We start from the raw sequence: 16,314 nt of genomic DNA on the forward strand, positions 1-16,314 counted from the left end.
AAGGGGATTTTCTTTAGCCATTTTTATTAAGATTGATGTTATTTGACACACTAGAGGGATGGAGGGAGGAAGAGAGGATTGAGGATGAATGAGATTCGGTGAATGACGAGGAAAGGGCTGTACACATGGAAATGTACAATTAATGAAATGAAAAAAGAGTAAAGAGAGAAAGAGAAAAGATGAGAGGGGAAAAGAGAGCAGCAGGAGAGGACAAAGATGAACAAAAGTGATTGTGGGAGATGCGGGAAATAAAAAGGAAAGGGAAGCAAGAGAAGGACTTGCATCACCCGTCTGATAGAAGCCCAGAGGATAAGGGGGATGTTTGCGATGATAAACTCTTCACCCTCAGTGACTTTGGCTCGCACACACACACACACACACACACACACACACACACACACACACACATTCTCCTCATGTGCTTCTTGTTGGCCAGATGTTGCCACAGACGTAATCTGAGCCATTGTTCCATTGTTAAGTTAAGAGCAGAGTTCATTATCAGCTTCACCACTCCACCGCAGCAGTAACTCAGTCCAGGTTTATTTGCTGGTGCAGAGCAGATAATGAGACTACTCACTATCACTTGCAACAATATGTGATGTATTTTTGTTTTCCCTGCAGCCGCTTGAAACATGAATCTGCACATAAAAATCCACATAGCAGCTTCGTGAGTCAGATATTTAACAGATCAGAAGTTGATCCAATCTGTCATCGCCTGATGATGCACAGTTCTCCCAATAATATCTCTCAGCAGTATCATTTTCCCCTGTGGGTGCTCACACTTATTTTGCCTGAGCACTCTCATAATATGCACACAAGCACATTTGCTGTGAATATGTAACTTTAGTTCATACTGTTACAACATAATCAGAAATATTTCCAATTGACCTTTTAGTACAGTGGCTCTAATCTACACCTGAGTCTTCTTGCAGATTCTTCTAGACTTAATAAGGTCCTTTCACACCTCCCTTGTATGGTCCAGACCTTTGGACCTTTAGTCGGAACAAAATTAACAAGCGTAAAAGGCGCCTCGGACCACGATCCGGTTGGCTGGACGAAAATTTAGTCCGACCAAAAGAGGTGGTCTCGGTCCTGATCAAATTCCAGTTCAACGGCTGTGGCTCAGGTGATAGAGCGGCTTGTCATACAAAATGGTGTCGAGTACAGCCCACATAGGTGATGAGAGGACGTATGTATGTCTTAGAAAAGTCTCATGTATGACCAAAACTAAATCAAATGTAAACAAAGTAACAAAGACATGAACCTTGGTTCGAAACATGGTCCAGACTTCCAGGTCCTGTATAGCGCACACATTTCCTAACACATATTTGCACACCAACTGGCAAAAATCAGACTTATTTTTATCACAACATAAATTTCCACCTCCAGAGATTTTTATGCCTCCGGCCACTGACACTCAACACCCTTAAAAAGAAAGCCAGTACACAGTCACAACACACACACAACCTACACACTCACACACGTGCTCAAACCCTGCACACAGCCAACCGCATCATATCATGCATCATCTCCCATATTAATGTCACAGCCCATTAAAACCCTTTTAACCCCATCTGAGTGATGTCCTCGCCTACACAAACTTTCACATGTTCACGCAGCATGACGACGAAGGGGCAGAGACAGGGAAAAATAAGCTATTTTTAAATAAAAGGATAGAGAGCGAACTTTGGCTTTAGAACGGCAGCGTTGTGGTTTCAGTAGTGAAACATTTCAGATCATCACCTCATAGAAAAAGATTTACACACAGGGAGAAACAGACGTAAAGGGAGAGGACCAGAGTTGAGTTTTATCTCTGGATGCAGGACAATATTAACCCACACTTACTGGGGACCCTGTGGTGGATTTGTATGCTGCCAATGAACCAGCCAGACTCTTTTGGGAGCAGAGAACAGCAAGACTTCTCTGCTCATTTATTTCCTTTCACCTTCTCTTGTTTCTCACATTTTTCCAGGGACGACAAAACCATCTTGGGGTGCAGCCTCATGACGAAAAACTGTTTTTTCAATGAGATGGAGCTTAAATAGGAATAAGGAGAAGAAGAGATGTTGTGACAGAAAAGCTGTGTAATTATACAGACTTTCTCTCAGTCTTAACCTCTGTGACCTTGGCTGGAGGCTTGATCCGACTTTCTGCACATCATATGACTCAATCTGACGTAGAAACATTACATGCAATTCTGTGTGTGCATGTGTGTGTGCGCACACGCGCCCGCAGCATATTCAGTACTACAGCATATAAGAAGGATCGCTATTAAATAATGAGACTGGGCTTATATAAGTCAAACCGGGATTAGTTTCCCTATTTAAAGGTCACCCCTCCTATACACTCCTCTCTGCTCTGCACAGAAGGTTTTGTCGAATGTGCATGCTTGAACAGTACACCTGCATTTGTGGGTGCACTGTTGCATGCATATATGTTTATGTGCGTGTGCAAGTGTGTCTGTGCACTGTGTTTGCTGAGTAACAAGCTGTGACTGAATTCAGGGGCCACCTCCCTTTGACGACGTGGTCCAAAGCCAAATCGAAATGAGACAGTCTGGTCTGCAGGCGCTTTCCGTGTTTGGCGTCACCAGTTTGTCACGCCCCTATTGCTGTTGCCGAGCAACAGAGCTGAAGTTGGACCCGACGAGAAACTTTGAATGCCCCTTGGTTTTTTGTTAAATGTTTGCAGGCACCATAGTCTATTTAAAAAACGGCCAGATTTGGCCAGGAAGGATCCACCTGTTGGTCCTTCTTTTCCCTGCAATAAGAAGACATGCTTGTTGGACGCATTTGAAGGGGCCTTCGAAATGGGACAGCCTAGTCACGCCGCTTTGTTGAAATCAGTCTTCAAAAGAAGCCTCCTGGATGCAGCCCCTGAGACACAGCTACTCTGTACGCATGTTTGTGTCTTAACAGCTGTGATCTCTGATGAGGGAAAACGTTTGTTTGTTCTCAGAGTGATGGATGAGCCCAGTGGCCAATCAATGATGAGCACATTGCTGTAGGGAGAAACACAGAGTGACCACCAAGGCACTGACCACACACACACACACACTTACACACACACACACGCACACACTGCAGACAGTTTGCAACTGTATGAAACTAGTAACACATTTTTGTTCCAACATTGGTGCAAATGGGTCTTTAAATGCACATGTTTTAATGTTTAATTATTTAGTTTAGTTAAACGAGGTAAAGGAACAAGTGCATCAAGTGGGACGCATTCACAAGCACCAGTCTCTCCGTCTTTGGGTTGCATCCACTGAAACCAGAAATGCCTGAATGTTTCACGAGATACATGAGAATAAAACGTTCACAAATGCTCTTAATTCTGGGTGTTACATCTCAACATGACGTCAGTGTCACAGACAGCTGTCAGTCTGTCTGCAGATCGTATTCACTCTGCTCTTCAGATGCACACACACACACACACACACTAATCGTAAACGCACTGATGCATGTGCAGCATTCTGCAGCCACTTTTAACAGTGTTCGGAGGGGACAGCCGGGCCGCATCCCTGATGTCTTTGTTTTCGTTCCACTGAGCTTCATTTACCATCGCCTTCATCTGCACTGTGCTCCCGAGCGCAGGCAGCACTTCGCAGCACTCTCTAACATGCTCGGACAGCTGTATCCTCGGCCCAGTGGGGCGCGTTCACTATCGCCCTTAAATCTGCCTAATTACACATCTCATCAGCTCTTCAGCCGCTCGATAGCTGTAATCCCGCAGCCACACACCCTCACACTCTGCTTCTCTTTCTCCACCTCTTTTTCTCAATCTCTGTGCATCTCCTCCTTTTCACGGATTTTTATCTCAGCCCCTCGTTTCTTTTCCCCATTACCTTTCTCTTTTATTTCCCTTCCCCCTTTCTGTCCCCCTCTGTGTGTGTTGCGTCATCCTCCCCTCGCCTCATCTCTCCTCTAATCTTGTCCTAACCAAGTAAACCAAGCTCTTTGAGCTCTGTGTGCCACAGGCAGCCAGCGCCACTCTGCTACCCTCTCCCCACAATAACTGCTCCCTCTTGGGTTTGCCTCCCTGCCTCGTTGCCTCCCCCCTCCACTACCACACAACCACCAATCCACCCCCTCCGAGCCTGGAGCTTCCAAAGCTGTAGCCAAAGATCAGTCACGCATGTGCATGCACACACACCACATGCATACACTCACACCCAGCAAATTCTACACACACAGCACAGCTCCAGTGAATTCGCAAGGAACAGTCCGCACACACACACACACACACACATACACACACACTAAAGTTATGACCAAGATCAGTCACACTGGCTTTATCTTGTTCGCTCTCACTCTCTGTGGAGCAGAGACAATCATTTTGTTTGAGATGGAGGGATGGAGGCAGGAGGAAGGAAAGAGGCAACTGGGGGAAGGAAGAGATGAAATGAGAGATGATGAGCTGGAACGGTAAGAAGAAAGAGGAACTCATGGAGACAGGGAAGATGGAGGAGATAGAGAAGGAGAGGGGGAATTTAAATGATCATAAATGGGTTAATATAAAGCTTGTTTTACACACTTAATCCAAGTGAGAGAAATTGGTCACTCCACATTCCTTTGTTCACAGAAGTGCCGATTCACAGTTGGGCAATGACAAGATAAATGTGCAGTCTTTGGGGCGTATATAACTCCAGGTCCAGCCACCACTGTGTTGTAGCTAGATAAAATGTTTTTATCTGCAGGGGGATGGGATATTACAAAAACCAAAACACTACCTGCACTCTTCAACTCACACTTTCCTCAGGGTGTTCAGGGGGTTGCAGGTGATTCGCAGTGAAAACAGTGATGCGTTCGCACTTGACTTCACTCCATTCAGCTTTTTACAACTCAGTGCAGAGGTCGTATGACTTGTGAAGGCAGAAGTTGACGTGTGAAAGGATAAGACAGGTGGGAGAAGAGAGGGAAAGGCAGGACGGACGAATGAGAGTAGGTGAGCCTGTGAAGATGTTATGAATCAAATGTCATTTAACCCTGAGACGATCATCAGGACTCTGCAGTGTGTGTGTGTGTGTGTGTGTGTGTGTGTGTGTGTGTGTGTGTGTGTGTGTGTGTGTGTGTGTGTGTGTGTGTGTGTTTGAGTTTGGTGATTCATGGCGCCAAATGACAGCCAAGCGTTGCTGATGTGATATGAATCAACAACCATGGGCAGTGCCCTTACTGCTTTCAATAAGCGGGTCGAAGCTTGTGCGTGTGTGTGTGTGTGATGTGCTTTACAGTGGGTGTGAATATGTGTGTTGTCGGCCTTCATCTCATCCCCCCGCGCCTCTGGCACACACTACACTCAACAGTGTCCTAACTCACTTTAGAGGCGAATTTTATCAGTCTGGTTTATTTAACGACTGTTTTCTGGGCAGCTCATTTGTTTTCCTCAACACTGTTGATTATTGTTTAGGCGTCTTTTCTGTTTTTTTATTGCTGAAAAATAACAGATTGTAATTTCTCTGTATGGTTCTTGTTGTCAGGTTTTCAGTGGTCTAACATTAAATAATTGAAAGGAAATTTTTCTGACATTCGTTAAAATATAGCATACAAGGTTAAATAGGTTTAGGTCGTTTATATCATGTTAACGTTCATTTGACACTTTTTTGTAATGCTTAAGACATGTTTTGGTGACATGTATACTGTGTAATATCTCTGGGTGTTGTAGTTCTTTCTCAATAGCATCCCTCCTTTTCTCTCCTCTTCATCTTCCTTTTCTTCCTGCTCATTATATTGATATCTTCAAGCATTTCAGCTTCAGAGACAGTGTTGTAAACATGCAGCACTCATTTATCAAATTATCTGATGCAACACAAACACGCTCAACACTCTGATCTGAACACCTGTCGGTTGGATCGAAAGCAGAGAAAAATCCCGATCGCAGCTGTCGCACAGTTTGTGTGTGTGTGTGTGTGTGCAGCCACAAGTTAACACACATGTCTGCTCGCACGCTTACATGTGCCTAAGCATCATTGTTAGTGTCAAGAAAAGTCAGGACAGGTCATGGCATGTGTGCATGTATGATCTGTCACGATGATTAACGTCTTACAAGATAAAGCCCTGTTGTTGTAAGGAACACACACGCACATACATAGATACATACATGTGCAAGGATCATTAAGACACAGCTTTAAAGTCACTGGTTTGAAAAAGGGAATAATAAATAAATGTGTCCAGACCGTGAATTCTGTATTATCAAGTGTGCAGTTTCAGTGGATGGATCAATTCACAAGATAAGCACGTGCTCCATCTTCGACAAATGTTCCACTTTAGTTTATGATGATGACTCAGTGGTGCATCTTGTGCTGATGTTCAGATTTACAGTGAAACTTTCATTTTGCTGCCTTCAGTGTTTCCCTCTGGTTTTAATTTGCTCAATGAATGGTGCATCTTCCATTAATGCAGTGTTGTCATTAAAGGTTGCTCTTAACTTGGCTCTGAAACTCAGACTAATCGCTGTTTGTAGCATAAATCTGGCAACGTTGATGTAAAGCACTGTGCACCCTGTCGCCATTTGTGTATTTACTCTCAGAATTCATGGTTTGACATGTCGAGGGAGTACCCTGCTTCTCGCCAAATGCCAGGCCCCCGCAACCCTCGAGGGCTAAGCAGTAGAGATAATGAATGGATGGATCTATATCCATGATTTTACACTGTATACTTCACAACTACCTTTCCAGTACAATACATTATTCCCTTTTACTACCATTAACTATATTTGTGCCAGAAAATACACATATTGTACGCTACAAGGGCCCCAGATTTGTTTACAGACGAGGGCGACATGTTAGGTGCGATAAGGTCCGGCCGAGAGGAGGTGTGAAAAGAGAGATTGAGCGGGTGGATATGGAGAGGTGCTAGAGACGTGAAGTGGTGAGCTTGTGCGTAGGCGGACAAATGGAGAGAAAGAGACAGAGGGCGACGACGGTTTAACTTATGCACGTAGAGGGAGACGGAGAGGAGATAGGAGGATGAGCAGCAGGTGAAAGAGGCTGACAGAGGAGTGGGTGTAGATGGAGAAGGAAAGAGACAAGAGAATAAGAATGGAACAGGAAAAAGGAGAGGGGGCATTTTAAGCATCATCAATGTCTCCTCATTGATTTTGCAAACTGATGATTATAATAACTTTAATAATAATAACTTTATTTAAAGAGCACTGTTTAACATAAAGTACAAGGTCCTGCACAACAAGAAAACAAAGGGTTAAAATACAGAAGGAAGTAAATAAATAATTATATGAAAATAATAGAGATAAAAGAACAGTAATAACCTGGCACCTCAAGTAAATTAAGGAAAATGCCTAATCCAGACCTAGATTAACATTTTATCTCCTTCTTTCTGATCTCCTTATTGCCTTGTTTTCTCAAGCAAAATTATTCCAGAGCCTTGGGGCCCTGATAGCAAACGCTCTGTCTCCCCCCCACCCCCCGAGTTAAGATTATAGATTAAGTGAGAGCAGACCATTGCCCAAAGATGTGCAGAGGTATATGGATAGGGAATTAAAAGCTGAGATATAGATATTTCAGAGCTTTATATATATATGTATATATACTATATATATATAGTCTGGGGCCTGACCATCACTAGCCTTAAAAGTGATCAATAAAATCTTTAAATAAATCCTCCAACAAACAGTGAGCTCATATTGCTTAGCTCGAGTGAAAAGCCGAGCTGCTGAATTTTGCACAGACTGCAATCGTTAGATAGCTGTTTTCTGATTAAGACCAGAGTAAAGGCTGTTGCCGTAATGGAGGCATGAGGTAATAAAAGCATTTTTGATCGTTTCTGCATCTCTTGTTGCGTGATTATCAAAATGATGATTAGATCCAAAGAAATAAATCTTGTTTTCCAACATCAGAAGAGCATAGATGAAAATTGGACCTTGATGCCCAACATTAATTTCTACTTACTTTTTTGAGTTAAACAGTTGATCCCTGACCACATTGTTTAAATTACAGTCTAAGTAATAGTTTGTGATACGAGTGAAGTGTGATTTCTGACCGAAGAGAAGAAAAGAAAGAAAGAAAGGAGGATGGAGGAGAGAGACTGAGGCAGAAGAGGGAGACAGGAGAGTTGGTAGCAGGGATGGGTGGTGCAGGAGAAAGGCGAGCCGAGTATGGAAGTGACAGGTTGTTGTCACTGTAGTGAGACCCTGGAAGATGGATGACAACAGGGTCAACAACTCCCCCTAACACTAACTGTACTTGTGTGTGTGTGTGTGCCTGTTGTGTGAAGATGGGGTCAGCAATTTGTTCGTCCAAGGCTGACTAACCCTGAGTGTGTCTGTGTGTGTGTGTGTCAGCATTTGGAAAGTGTGCGTGAGTACATGGTCAGCAACATCAAGTTTGTGTATTTGTCTCTATGTTGTGTTAGTGTGTGTGTGTGTGTGTGTGTGTGTGTCCACTGGTGTGTGTCTGTTGCTGTTCCTTTCATTTGACCCAACACAAACTGCCCTTCCACCAAGTTTTCAGTCTCATGTCACTCGCGTCGTATTATCTCTGCTTCCTCGTGGTGGAAACACATCGCTGCCTCTTCTCGGCTCAGCTCACGTTTATTGACAAACTGGCATCGCAGCATTTACAGCTGGCTGCACACACACACACACACACACACGCAGAAGTCTGTAATGACTAGTGTCATTATTCACCCACGAAACACTTGATTCAAGGCCATTATTTCCACTAGGGAATGGTGGGAGCACTGAAAAAATCTGTTTAAATTGTATTGTTGTTGCTGTTTGTGTTCATATGAGAGCATGTTAAAAGAGGTAAAAGAGGCACTTATCGTGCACCGGGGATTTTGTAGCCCTGAGCTCAGCCTCGTAGGCCAGATATTGAATCTGTTTCTTCATCTGGACTGACAGCAAGAGACGACCCCACTATACCACACTACATTATTGATACTACTCTTAATCCTGCATAAACCAACTTTTTGGCAAAGTGAACACAACTATATTGTGAGGGAAATCTTCCCAAGAGAAGGAATGACGTTTTTCTGGGGTTCTCAATTTATATACTGGATGCATTAAGTCATCAGCCTGGTCTGGCTGATGAGCTGTACAGAAAGTTCACTATCTGAGTTAATATCTGAGCTGTCCTTGCAAAAGGAGTATTATAATCTCACCAAGTGGCCACGTACCATTAGTCTTCATGTGGAGCTACTCTATTAGACAATTATAAAACCCACCATGTCTAGATTACTGCGACAATGTTCCCTTTTTACATCACAAGTTTAAGACAATTTTACAGTTTAAGAAACAAAACGAGATTTTTACACCACGTGATTGTCTGGAAAAAAGACAAAAACAATTATAAAGGTTATAAGTCCACTTTAAGAATGTGCGTCTTCGGCCTGCTCTGTGGTCCAGTTAAAAAAACAAGGTATTCTCTGTTCTCCCGTCTGGACTAAAACAGGATGGATTGATTTTATCCCATCTCCTGAGCAGCTTGGACCTGCTACATCTCCTTCAGCTTCATTACAGACTTTATTATCTTAACTTTATTACAGATGCTGGTTATACATGTATCACCAGTTCTCAGACTTGCTATGATGTAATGACCTTCAATTATTGCCTTTTATTACTTTTTCATTCCCTCTGATCGCTTTTTAATCCACCACGAAGCACTTTGCAATCATGTTTCATTGAAATCCACTAAAAATGAAGAATAGGGCTCTGCTGACAGGGCCACCGAGTCCAGGATTGTTTTTCCTCCTTGTAATTGGAGGAACATGAGCTTATTTAAAATTAGCAGAAGGCAAGGAGGCTGGAAATTGGCGCATTTGCTGCAGCTCTCTCAGTTAGTGGCAGGGGCTCTAACTACAAGATAAAAGAAAAAAAGAATTAAATTAAAACCTTTTTAACGATACTTGATTTCATTTTTCATTGTAGGATGTTTTCTGTGTCTGATGGGTTTGAAGGATTAGAGATATTGGTGACCGGCACTTCACAGCTATGTCTCAAAAAACAATTTCTGATTTCTTTAATAATGACCCCAAAGGCAAACAGCAAAGATCTTTAGAGAACAGAACTAATGTCGCTGCTCTTGGAGCCAGCTACCATTAGGGGGGTCATGGTAGGCATATCTCCACTGGCATTAATTCCTCGTATACCTGTGTAGCATCGATGTGTCTTCTGATGAGGAATAAACCTGCATTCTGTGTGTGAACTGTTATACAGGAAATACAGGATGTCTGCTGTGGTGTGAAATGTTCAAAAACTGATGTCAAATGTGGCATTAATATGAATACAAAAATCATGCCTGTTACAGAGCATTTAATATTACTGATAATATGTCTCTATATAGCTGTGCCATCCCCAGAAGGTGTTTTTGTAATAATACATTTAATTAAATGTGGTATGATTGAAGTGTTGACTTTGCTCTTCTCTCATCTCCAGGACTTGGACGTAACCCCACACCGAGCCGACCCAGTAGAAACCAGTAGAGTCCAGTGAGGGCCCGGCTGCATCAGCAGAAATGGCTGCGGCCGCCATGTCTGCTCCTCCATCCTCTCCCGCCACCCGCCTCTCCTCATCCCTCCTCTTCTTCTCCCTGTCTTTCCTCCTGCTCCTGTCGTGTCCCACATCTGTCCATGCAAGTTCAGCAGAGAAAAACTGCTCAGCCAGTGGAGACGCCTGTCAGGAAGGTGGGTTTGGTCTTATCTGTGAGCAGTTTAATGCACAAAGGAGGGATTAACACAATTACATAGGATAGATTTCTGTGCTTAACCCTTTCAGCTAGTGTAGTTTGGCTAAGTAGGAGAATGGGTTAAAAGCTGTGTACCAGCTATGTAATGGATATCAGCAACGTTCATGAGAACAAAACATAATGATGTCTGAAGTCTGTTAAGTTCACCTTTAGTATTGATATTAATTAAAAACACAACATACAGAATAATCTCAGAGGAAACAATGCATCAGTACCATCTTCCCTTCTTGAATGAACAAACTGTATTATTCAATAATCTCCATTACGCCTTCTCTAATAAACAATGATTAAACATGACATTCATGATTTAATGTAATATTTATGCTACAATGTATGCAGTAGATGTATTAAATCATATTGCTGGACCGCATTACTGAATTAAAAATTAGTCACTGATAGTACCCTGCAGATTTAATAGCCTCCACCCTCTAGGTTGTACTATCCACGATTACATATACAACAGAAAGAGAAAAATAAATTGGACTGTTTATGATATAAACAGTCCAATTTGTTATGTTTCTTTATTAAACATAAAGAACCCTTAACAGGATGAGTGGTAGATAATGGATAGATGGAGGGATGGATGGATATCATACAGAACCATGCTTTGGATTTACTCCACAGCTTAACTCGACTATGCTGTAAATTTATCATGTGGTACCAGTGTACCAGTTTATATTTTGCCAGATTAATCTGTGCAACCTGTCCACAAGCTGTGGAAACAACAGGACACAGATTTATTTGCCAACTGCCAGGTGCTAAAGCATTATAAAACACAATACAGAGCTCAGAGAGGGGGGATTAGTGAGATTATTACATAAAATTGTCGCAACCAAATCATGTTTTTGTTACAAAACTCTTGTTTGATTATCCCTTTCAGGAGTGGTGCTGCCCGTGTGGAACCCTCAGAACCCCTCTGTAGGGGACAAAGTGGCCCGGGCCATTGTTTATTTCGTAGCGCTCATCTACATGTTCCTCGGCATGAGCATTATAGCCGACCGATTCATGTCGTCTATAGAGGTAGGCAAAACATGCTTAGTATTTAACTGTTCCATTGTAGGTTTCTCCCATAGACTGAATACATGGATGGAGGACGTGACAGTCCCCCTTTAAGAAAATCAAAGGTCATATATTGGGTTTTAAATACAATTTTCTCGAATATGGTTTCTTTCATTTTAGGTAGTTCTTATAACACTGATGTTTGCTCAAGTGATAATTTTTCCGCTAAGTTTGGTTTTAATTAGTTATTTGATGAAATAAAAAACAGGATGAAACATCATGATTGACAACTGAGACTCACGATTGGTCAAGCGTGTGTATCTGCAAGACTGCGCAGTCTCTGACTCCATATGATGTCAATAGCGCAAGATGGTGCCGCCTGTGTCTGTGATGTTTTGGCTTCATTTTTTAAACAACAAGAGAAACTGGAGATGTACAGTACAGTCTCTGGGTTCTACATGATATCACATCACTCATATAACTTATAATCATACGTTAGGATGTCCATTGTATTTCTGATACAATAAATGTTATTTATTATGACACATGTCTTTTCCTTTTTTTCTTTCCTTTTCCATGTATTCCTCTCCTCTCTCTCTCTGCAGGTCATAACCTCTCAAGAGAAGGAAATCACCATTAAGAGGCCAAACGGTGAGACGACCACGACCACTGTCAGGATCTGGAATGAGACCGTTTCTAATCTCACTCTAATGGCCTTGGGTTCTAGCGCCCCGGAGATCCTGCTGTCTGTTATTGAGGTTGGTGCAATATGACCCGGGTGGTTACACATTAGATTAACAGATACAGAATGTAATGAGAATTCGCTAATCTGATTTTTTATGGCACCTGCAGGTGTGCGGCCACGATTTCGAGGCCGGTTCCCTGGGTCCCAGTACCATCGTGGGCAGTGCTGCCTTTAACATGTTCATCATCATCGCCCTGTGTGTGCATGTGGTTCCCGACGGAGAGACACGCAAAATCAAACACCTTCGGGTGTTTTTCGTCACGGCAGCTTGGAGTATCTTTGCCTATATCTGGCTCTACTTAATCCTGAGTGTCTTCTCGCCTGGGGAGGTGGAGGTGAGGATAGAAAGAGGAAAAGCTTTTTGGAAAATAAGAAAGTTGTGTTGCAGGGAAGGTAAGGAAGTAAAGAGAGGATGGAAAAAAGGTGTGAACCCTATCTCTTCTCTCCTCTAGGTATGGGAGGCGGTGCTGACCTTCCTCTACTTCCCACTCTGCGTGGTCCAGGCCTGGGTGGCTGACCGACGTCTCCTCATCTACAAGTATGTCCGCAAGCGCTACCGTGCCGACAAGAACCGCGGCATCATCATCGAGACGGAGGGCGGGGCAGACGTAGGGATCAGGGGCATGGACGGAGGAGGAGGAGGAGCGCTGGGTCCAGGTGGGTTCACCAAGATGGACATGCTGGAGCTGGACGGACAGATGGCGCTGAACTGTCACGGCGGGATGGACGGAGGGATGACAGAGGAAGGAGGAGCAAAGGACGAGGAGGACGAGGCCAGGAGGGACATGGCGAGGACGCTGAAGGAGCTGAAGCAGAGGCACCCGGATAAAGACATGGAGCAGCTAATTGAGATGGCTAATTATCAGGTTAGGTGGCTACATATGCACACCAACACATGCTAGCCTTTTGGATTTAGGGAAATATAAAAGACGTTAAGGTAAATATGCTTATGCACTTTTTTTTGTTGAAAAGATTTACACCACTCTCATGTTTGTGTGGAGCTAAAGCTGGTTGTTGGAGGTGATTGATTATGTTTCTAATACACAATGGATGAATATCTCAGGATGAAAAGGAGGTGCATACACGTAGAAGACGGCAAATACAGACTTCTCCTGCAGCAGTGACTGTGTCTCACCAGGACAATCTCCTGCTCCTCTCCTACATGAGCAGTTCATGTCTGAAAATGGCTTCACTATCACAAATCAGTTGATTTTATTTTGAAGAGCGCTAGACAAGCTGTTTCAAACTATTCCCTTCACAAACAAATGGGCAGTAGGAGTTCATGAGACCAAAAACTGAATAGGACATTCGAGAGAGCTACAGCAGCACAGTGTGAAAATGAGTATCAGAGGAGCTGCCTGTTTGGAGTGTCAGCTTATAAAGGATGTGTGGACTTGTGCACTTACAGCTGATTCGCTGTAAATTAAGAAAATGAGCCACCTGAACACAACTCTTCATTTCACTCAACTCACTGTCTCCACTTCTGTTGACTTCACTCTTAAAGTTTTGTTTCGCAGAGTTTCCGAGCTTCTCGAGTTCTATATTTACATAATGAATTAGTCGCAGCCACAACGTCATGCATCACTTTTCATATCTGACTCCTCTGAGGGTAACAACAATGAGGTGTTAACAAGGTGACAGTTGTTGAAGGTGACAGTAGAGCTGCTATACAGAGAACATTCAAAATGTTACCGTGCAACTTTCGAGCTGTTAACAAATGAGTTGTATTCCACTGGCTAATCTTTGCATGACTGCATCAGTAAATAGAATTAATCTCACTATTTATGTCGGCCACTGCAAGTGGAGAAATTGAATTGGCTGAGTAAGTCCCTAATGATCTAAACAAACTCACAGAGGAGTTGTTTTTGTGGATATTCCTCATACTCCACTTCTTCATCATGAACCATAAGCAGGACACAGTACTACACTAACAATCTACTAACATGCTGATGTGAACTGTTACTTATAAATAATATAATATAGCTATAGCTTGAGAAGAAAAAAATCACTTGAGGTTAACAAGTTTGCCTTTCGTCTTAGTTTTCATCTGCATTTCACAAAATGTATGAAGGCAGTGAAGGCTTTAAAATGAGATGCAGTTAAAAGCTTTGCAAAAAGCTACAGGAAGTGGACCTCAAGTTACGTGTTGATTTGTTAATGATATCCACAAGTGACGAAACCTTGCTTTGTTCTAAATGTAATTTTGGTTACATTTGGCATTAGCTTATTTAGGGTTTAATGGTCTGTTTCACAGTGATTAATCGTCTCTTGGTTATTTGGCTCTAATCTGAATAAAATCTGTTGAAAAGAAAGTAACTACTATTATATAGCTGTCGTACCATGTTGCAACTTTTACTACAGTTACTTTAAATTTGGAGAAGTGTGTATTCTACTCATTTATCCTCTCCATGAGTCATTGCTGGGTCTTCAGTTTTTGTTAGAGAAGAAAAGAAGGAAAGAAGGGAGGAAAAAGAGCGCAATTCAGAGCTTCCTCCCTATTCCAGCTCCTCCCTTGAGCTTTAAATAAGAATGACAGCCGCCCTACAGATTAAACCTGACAAGGTAAATTGAGGTTCTTGTGGTCATGGTGAATGCTGAGTAAAAATTTAAGTAGTGGGTTTTTTTTCCCCACTGAGGGGTCAGGGGGAATTGGACTTAGATAGAGCAGCTTGGTCAGCAAAAAAACAGATCAAGTTTTAATTCCACTAGTAATTATCGATTCCTTCCATCTAAAGAGATGCAGATTTGAAGGTTTCCAGCTCACTTCCTTTTAATTTAAATAGATCACAGTGTTCCCCAGCTCCGATGCCAGATGTAATCTAATGATCTCCAAAGCTAGAGTGGCCAATTTCTTCATTTTCAATTTGGCGGATCATTAGGATATCAAATGGCTAGTCACCCATACTTTTTTATTGAAATCATTAAGTATAGATTGATAAGGCTCATTAGATTTCAAGTTTGCCAGAGGAATACAGTCCAGTGTGTGTTTCGCAGTGTAGTCTGAGAGAAAGTGGATTTCTACAAGTTCCAATTATTCTTTTTCAGCTTGATTCCACTCATGTACTCATTTATTTTCTATGTCTTGGCAGCGTATTGCTAAGAAACCAAAGCGTTAAACCTTTTCAAGCTCAAACACCACAAGATAAATACACATGGCTCATCTCCAAGTGCAGCAACTGGGCTCAACCCTTTTGAAGTTTGCTTAATTAACTCAGTGAATCTGTAGGTGACCTTGGACCTCAAACCTCCCTGCGGAGGCATGAGCAGAATTTCCCCCGAGAGATTCACTGCTTAACCTTTCAATTGCCTCTGACAGTTTGAAAGTCAGGGAAAACAAATTAAGTCATAAATTAAAACGATAGGAACAATAAATCACTTTGTTGATAAATTTGTTTTGGTGTGTGTTTTGTTGATCAGGTCCTGATGCAGCAGCAGAAGAGCAGGGCGTTCTATCGTATCCAGGCAACCAGGATGATGATTGGAGCCGGCAACATCCTCAAGAAGCATGCCGCCGACCAGGCTCGCAAGGTGAGACACACACAAACACACAAACACACAAACACACAAACACACGCAATATCTTCAGTCGTTTTCGATAAAAGCCTGTAATGTAAATATTCCTCCATTCTACATTTAACTGAAAATTCACGAGACCACACTGAATCTGTTTATCACTCCCTCCAGGAAATACACGTCATTGTAGTTCTTCTGTCACTGATGGATTTATTTGTCTTAGCTTCTCTCCACATCACCCTGTTGAACTGTTCAAATATATGACACTGTACATAATAAGCAAACACTTGTATCAGACCTTTAATGCAGACCACTGTTCTGAAAAATAAATCATATGAATGATATGGTAACAAAA

The 16,314-nt window shown here is 42.4% G+C and overlaps 1 protein-coding gene across 4 annotated transcripts in view; it reads left to right on the top strand.

The window, feature by feature from the left end:
* The window catches only part of slc8a4b (solute carrier family 8 member 4b), a 99,270-nt gene that overhangs the window by 45,147 nt on the left and 37,809 nt on the right, over positions 1-16,314 (top strand). For all 4 annotated transcript variants that reach the window (XM_069518202.1, XM_069518203.1, XM_020095652.2 and 1 more), the window contains 6 exons: positions 10,393-10,640; positions 11,583-11,722; positions 12,307-12,459; positions 12,554-12,781; positions 12,899-13,312; positions 15,864-15,974. In XM_069518202.1, coding sequence (XP_069374303.1) covers positions 10,472-10,640; positions 11,583-11,722; positions 12,307-12,459; positions 12,554-12,781; positions 12,899-13,312; positions 15,864-15,974 — 1,215 coding nt within the window. In that variant the 5' untranslated portion in view covers positions 10,393-10,471. The remainder of the gene's footprint in view (positions 1-10,392; positions 10,641-11,582; positions 11,723-12,306; positions 12,460-12,553; positions 12,782-12,898; positions 13,313-15,863; positions 15,975-16,314) is intronic.

The sequence above is a fragment of the Paralichthys olivaceus genome, chromosome 22, assembly GCF_024713975.1.
Source record: "Paralichthys olivaceus isolate ysfri-2021 chromosome 22, ASM2471397v2, whole genome shotgun sequence".
Classification (NCBI taxonomy): domain Eukaryota; kingdom Metazoa; phylum Chordata; class Actinopteri; order Pleuronectiformes; family Paralichthyidae; genus Paralichthys; species Paralichthys olivaceus.